Source organism: Musca autumnalis, unplaced genomic scaffold, assembly GCF_047663935.1.
Source record: "Musca autumnalis isolate F117 unplaced genomic scaffold, ASM4766393v1 scaffold_3, whole genome shotgun sequence".
Lineage (NCBI taxonomy): Eukaryota > Metazoa > Arthropoda > Insecta > Diptera > Muscidae > Musca > Musca autumnalis.
Window position 1 is genome coordinate 132140158 of NW_027411866.1, and position 7294 is coordinate 132147451.

At 36.6% G+C, this 7294-nt stretch overlaps 1 protein-coding gene across 1 annotated transcript in view; it reads left to right on the forward strand.

Moving 5' to 3' along the window:
- The window catches only part of Karl (lipocalin/cytosolic fatty acid-binding protein Karl), a 32721-nt gene extending 28899 nt beyond the window's left edge, over positions 1–3822 (forward strand). Inside the window, exons 4-5 of the mRNA XM_073979533.1 lie at positions 3306–3462; positions 3526–3822. Coding sequence (XP_073835634.1) covers positions 3306–3462; positions 3526–3688 — 320 coding nt within the window. The 3' untranslated portion in view covers positions 3689–3822. The remainder of the gene's footprint in view (positions 1–3305; positions 3463–3525) is intronic.
- The last annotated feature ends 3472 nt before the right edge of the window (positions 3823–7294 follow it).

Here is a 7294-nt window from a genome sequence, read left to right on the forward strand (position 1 = left end):
GGTATACGAAGTCTTTTACTACCTCAACAGTTGGCCCGATCTCTATGGACGCATTGCGCGTTGACACCATCAACTTAGTCTTCCCGCCGTTTACCGCCAGACCCACTTTAGCAGATTCTCCTTCGACCTTCATAAAGGTATCGGTCACTTTTTTTACTGATCATCCCCTGATGTCTATATCATCAGCATAAGCAAGTAACAAGTGCCTATTTGTGGAGATTGTGCCACTCCTTTTGACGTTTCCCTCTCGTATAACCTTTTCTAGCAGGATGCTGTCTTCTTTCCTATTTTAACGGAAGATCTTGTGTCAGTTAGGGTCACTTTACAAAGCCGAATGAGCTTTGCGGGAATACCAAATTCAGACATGGCTTGGAATACCTTGAACGTAGTGGGCTGTCGAAGGCCGCTTTATAATCGACAAAAAGGTGATAGGTGTCGATCTGCATCTATTGGGTCTTCTCCAGGATTTGCGGCAGGGTAAATATCTGGTCGATGGTGGACTTGTCAGGTCTAAAGCCGCATTGGTAAGGTCCAATTATTTCCTTGACCACGGGCTTTAGTCGTTCGCACAATATCCCTGACACTTGTAGACTTTTGTAGGCGATAGGGAGAAGACTTATGCCCCTATAGTTGGAGCATAAAGTCTTATCTCCTTTCTTATGGACGAGACACAGGCTGCTCAGGTTCCAATCGTCGGATACGCGTTCTTCCTGCCAGGTGGTGCTAACTAGCTGATGAATACACCTTATCAGCGTGTCGCCTCCGGTTTTAAACAGCTCGGCTGGTAGGCCATCAGCTCCTGCTGCCTTATTATTCTTCAGCCGGTTTATTGCTGTCTTTACCTCATATTGGCCTGGTGGTATACATTCAGTACCATCTTCTGGGTTTGTATCCGTGGTATCTTCGTCGACTTCGTTACTATTGGACACCAACAGTTTGGAAAAATGTTCTTTCCATATCCTGAGCACTCTATCTGTATCAGTTACCAAATTACCTTTGCTGGTCTCTACAGGAGGAGGCGGTAGCAGTACGACACTCCTGATCATGCCAAGACTTCCTTGGTTGAGGTCTTTGGTATCCAAGTATGGATTTTGCGGCTGTTTGTTTGGAGTGGGCAATGCTTTGCCATTGTCTTGATATGTTATCGGGACGAGGAGTGCTTTGATTAAGCAATTGGGCTAGTTGATTGGAATACGCTGTGGCTGTCTGTTGTGATTGCAGCTTACCGATGTCTAACTTTCGTGTTGTGTCTGTTCGTACTTTGTTTACTACGTTTAACCGGGTGCGTACCTTTGCTGCAACAAGGTAGTGGTCCGAGTCTATGTTTGCACCTCGGAACGATCGTACATCACCCACGCTTGATGCATGTCTTCCATCTATCACAACCTGAGTGATTTGATAGCTTGTTCTTTGATCTGAAGATAGCCAGGTGCCCTTATGGATGTCGAGATGTTAAAATCTGGTGCTGTTAACTACCATGTTTTTGCCGCTGCGAAGTCTATCAGCCTCATGCCATTGACAGATGTTCCACTATGAAGACTGAATTTGCCGACTGTTGGGCCAAATTTTCCAATTTTGCCAGATGTTTTAACCTCCTACCAACTACAAATCCGCAACCAAACTCATGCTTTGTGTCATGGCAGCTATAATACAGTGCGTCACCTTTAGGTGTTGTTGTGACGCCTTTCCCATTGCATCGTATTTCCTGTATGGCAATAATGTCGGCCTTGTACTTTTCAAGTACATCTGCCAATGCCTATACTGCACCTTCTCTATAAAGAGTGCAGGTGCAGATTCGCAGATCATGGTCCTTAAAACGTTTGCGGGGTTCGTCAACTTTAGAGAGATTTGTTTATTTTTCTTTGATGTTTTCATAGTAGGCTGCTTTTTTCTCGGGGAGGGTTACTAACCCGGCGCCCAAACCAAGTTTTTAACGTTCTTATTGGTGAACGCGCTGCACATTTTCGCTCACTACCTTAAACGGGTGTTAAAGGCAGCTACCCCAGGTGACACCACGTGAAGGTCAGTGTCCACTTGAGACGAGACAGGGGCCAAGATAAATCCTGGACTTTGTCATGTTAAAGCCGGTCAGGACCGTCACCTCCTAACATACCTATCCATAATGGGTACTTTACACGGTATGTTTTTTACATATGAGTTGTCACTTTGCATATACATTTTGTATGGGAAAAGTGACAACTCATATGTAAAAAACATACCGTGTAAAGTACCCATTACCTCAGAAGGCCCGAGCCAGTCATCCTCCTATCGCGAAGGAGTGCACTGCACCTCCGAACATATCTCAGAAGGCCCGAGCCAGTCATCCTCCTATCCCGAAGGAATATCCGTATACTGTTGCACAGGGATCATCCCTGTTGTCCTGTATAAAGCTCCTCCAATTGTCTTCTTTACTCCTAGACAGCTCGTCCTTGTACGTCCTAAGACAAACAAGGAACTCAGCATTCCGCTGAGCTAGATCCTCCGCATATTCGTGGATATGTACGAGAAACTTACTCTCACATCAAAAATTACCATCACACAAAATTACAAGATTATTGGTCTGTTATTTTACTTTTTGAAGTAGTAAAACAGGCAGAAGTAGTAAAACTTGTGAAATATTCTCATATCATACAATTTTTTTTGAAGTATTCTAGCACGCAAAGGAATAGATCTTATATTATTAACTTGATGGAACAACATGGCACGTTATTAAGCACACCAAGACCGCGCTTTGCGTCGTTTTACCTGGCGTTGTTTTCGAAGTTGCGTCGTTGCTTATTTATTTCACGTTTTTGTATAGCCCTCATGTAGCTGTACCGCCAGCTTTCAGGTATTTTTACGGTTTTAGCTAAGTTTTCTGGCCGAATAAGACCAAAATAGCAATTGTTTGGCATTTAGGATTGCTATTTGTTCAAGTATTTCTCCACCTACAATTGTAGGCATAAGAAAAAATAGCGGTTTTTACCCTGGAAGCTATCCATAGAAAATCTTAATTCGTTTTGCGTCGTTTCACTTCGAGTCGTGCTTTTTGGAACGTATCAATGAAGCAAAGATACCTCACTTTGCTTCATTGATGGTGTACTATTTTCATATTGGGTGTTCCTTTTAGTATCCAATGGGTGCGATTTATTACGTTTCCTACACAACAATAGCGTCCCTCGGTCCGAAACAATCTAACAGTCACTTAAATATGACGTCAATCTTTTATTCAAATCCATACAAGGATTTTTTTCTAGGGAATTTTTGCACTTGAATCTCATTGTGACGTCTTAGCTAACAGTTCTCTATCTTTCTCCCTTTTTCAGATGAAGGAATTTACAATACCTACGTTTTGGACACCGATTACAAATCATGGGGTCTAATAATGCACTGTGCTGAAAAGAAGAAACATCCACGTTACCTGTCAGCATTGCTGCTATCGCGCGAACCAACATTGGGTGAAAATGTTATTAACTTTTTAAAGTAAGTTTTCATTTCAAATAAATGTTTTTTGCCATTTCTCAATATCTATCCCTTCTATTGCAGAGAAAAACTACCACGTTATGACATTGACTTGTCATTTTTGTTTCCCATTAATCAAACAACCTGTGACAATTTAATGGAGTCGGCGAAAGATGATCCATTGGCGTATATTGTAAACGGTCGTAAAAATGCCAAAACAATGTTTAAAATAATACTTAAAAATTAATAAATAAGATTATTGAGTAAACAAAATGTTATTTGAATATATTTTGAACTAATTTTTATTAAAAGTTATACATTATTAATATTTTTAAAATAAATTATGTAAATAAAGATCATATATAACTTGTATAAAAAACATTTAAATACATTTTTGAACGTTTATTTAGGTATTTACTTATTCTCCCTCTTTCAAATGTTAACGGTCCATTGAAAAAGAAACATTTACCCTTCACAACACCACAATTTGTTTACGTTACTTTTGCCACTAATTTCTATCGCTAGTAGATTAAAAAATATATATCATGACACTTGATATATAGATGGCGTCCACATAGTTAAGATAAACATTTAGTTATTAAGCAGAGTTGCCACAATACACATTTGACTTGAATGCCCTAGAAATTGCAAAAGTATTAAGCAAAAGAAAACATCTGGCTCCTGAAACACAGATGAGGCAGCTATTTAATAGAATTGACAACTTTAAATCACACGTTTTACTAAATTTCTATAGCGGTAAAAATCTCTAAAACAGCGATAATGAATATATTATTATTTAAAGAAGTAATTAGTTAATAATGCAATCAAAAAACAAGTCTTATAGTACGTTTACATTTAATTGGATTTAGTAAATGCAGAAGACCTAATAATTGCATATACGTAAAATCAATGAGGTTAACCCGCCAAGAAGCTCTAATGTAAAAAAGCTAATATAGTACGTTTACATATCGTCGGTGTCATGCTTGTCATGCCATACGCCATTTGCCTGTTTCGAGAAAAACTCAAGTTAATGTTTTAGTCCATACTGGCTAGATGTGGTGCAAAAATCTAATACTTTAAGAGCTCAGTTTTACTTAACTAAGCTCAAAGAATATATTAGGAGTTTATTTTAGTCCGATATCTGCTATAGTCTATAAGTTATGGCCAATTTTTATAAATGCATAAGGTTGTTGATTTGTTCCATAGGATCATTTTTTCATGTTTTTGGCAATTTGTGTCACATGTAACACTTTATGTCACATTTTAACAAACAAACTTTTGATCAATTGTGTTCCACCTCCGTTATGTAAAGTGCTGCTGTAAAGCTGAAAATTCGGGGGGCTTCAATAAAACAGTTGCAGTAGAAAATTAATGCTTTAGGGACCATTGCTATGTGTTTCCTTTACATTTATTTAAGGTGTGGACTCCTCCACTTTCGAAAAATATAATTTTTATTATCTTATTTTTATTGTCTTATTTCATCGTTTAATTCATTCGAAAAAATCAATAATCGTTCTCTGAACTATTGGTAGTGGCAATAGAATTATATTTTAATTCATTTTCTGACATTTTAATTATCGTACATGTATTTTATAAAGCGGAAGGCGTTAAATGTAAGAAAAAATTAATTTTAGTTTCATATAACAATACAACATTTTAAAATATCTTGATTTAAACACTATTCTTCTTCAGTTTTTAAACCTAGTCCTTTAAAGCAATTTGTTCCATACGCCAAATTGTTCGTAACTTGAAAAAATTGTTCCAAACGCCATCATTTTTTGAGAGGAACAATTCGTTTTTTTCCTTTTTTTTCCATACGCCAAACGGTACGGATGTGGAACAAAAAAGTTCAAAGTTATTTTGTTCCATACACCAGTCCTTATGGATATGGTACAAAAAAACAGATTTTTTGCGTCCAAAGTGGATATGGAACATAATGACATTTTTATATCTCGAAAACTATAAGAGATAGAGGAAATCCGACTAGAAATTCAAAAAGAGCAGGGTTGAAAACTTTGAAAGGTACCTGTAACTCAAAATGTCAAAAATGGTGTATGGAACACTTAATCATGACACCGACGATATAACGGGATTTAATAAACCCACTGGGTTTCAAATGTCAATTTCATTGAGTATACGTCAAATAAATTCTCATAAAGATGGTTATCCTTACAAAAAGCTATAATGTAAACATGCCATTACTCCCTTTGATTCACTTTTGCTCTGTTCCTTTACGTGCCTGAGGTTACCATTTCTTACCATTTTTAACCTGTAAAGTGTTCCCTTACTTTTAATAGCATACAATTTATATGATAGCAGTTTGCCACTTTTACCATTTTCTGCCACTGTTACCATTTTTAAAAGTAAAGGAACAGTGCTTTTACTAGGCGTTTACACTAGACAATTTGTCTTGAAATACAATCCTGTAGTGCAATTCCCTAACTCATTTTTTGAGTTACAAATGTCGGTTAAATTAAAATGCTTATAATTTCGGTAATTAACGATACTTTTCGGTAAGTTAGCTACCAATTCGCTACCAAGTATACGTAAAGTTCTACCAATATCAACTGTGTTGTCAACTTTTATTTAAACTTTTCATTCACAATTTTGGGTTTTAATGTTACCGATTTTTGTCGGTAACTCAAAAAAGAGTTAGAGAATCGCGCTACTGATTTAGTAATACATACATTTGTCATTTGCCTCCCAGTTATCCATAATTTTTTCACAGACAGTAATGGTAGCAAATTTTTGACATTTTTTGTAAAAATACCAAGTAAAAAGTCTGGATTTCATTTGACGTTTAACCTATGGAATTGACAGTTGAAATCGAGTGGATTTCGTAAATGTAAACCAAGCATTAAGTTGCGAACATTTTTGCGGTAATTCACGAGACGGAAATTTTTAATGGATTGGAGTTGGAGTCCATGTCGAAAGCTGAACTAGTGATGGGAATGCAACATAAAAAACATTAGGATGATGAAAGAAAGTCAGATGCTCTTGGATTAAATTGAGAACGGAGGAAGTAAGCTCAAATGTGATTGAATTTAATGAATTGAATTTTATGGAATTGACAGTTGAAATCTAGTGGATTTCGTAAATGTAAACTTAGCATAAGTTGTTATTTCTTTATTTTATAACTAATTCTTCGAAATGTATACACTTTTGCTTATCTTTTGAAGAAATGTGTAGGGATCAACCAGCTGTTTTTTCTGTAGGGATCTCTACAGCAACTGCTTATAAAATGTATGGAACGGAGTGCGTTTTTCATAACTCTGTTGGACTACATCGAAAGATGTTGTGAAATCATAACTCCAATTGCACAACTTCCAAAATTTTTTGCTGGGTATTTCTTGGTTTATACTATGTTTTCATTTACAAAATCCACTCGATTTCAACTGTCAATTCCATTGCTCAAACGTCAAATGAAATCCAATCGATTTTAGATGAGATTTCATTTGACGTATTCGCAAAGGAATTGACAGTTGAAATCGAGTGGATGTCGTAAATGTAAACATAGTATTACATTCGGCGTCGTTTCGTGATTTCGATAGCTTTTCGTGATTTCGCGCGGAATCAAGAAAATTTTTTCATGATTTCGCATTCAAAAATGAAATCATCTCATTTCGTGATTTCAGCAAAATCAATATCGAAATCACAGAACTCATGATATACAACCCTGTTTTTGCCTAAAAAAGTACCTAAAGTTGCAGCACTTTTCACGTATCACAATAAACAAGGTAGATGGTCAATTGCTGCAACAAAAAATTTTAGTATCAAAATGTGTAAACAATGTGAAAAAATATAAAACTATTTTGTTACAAGGATGTTTTCCATTGTGTTCCCGTACTTTTTA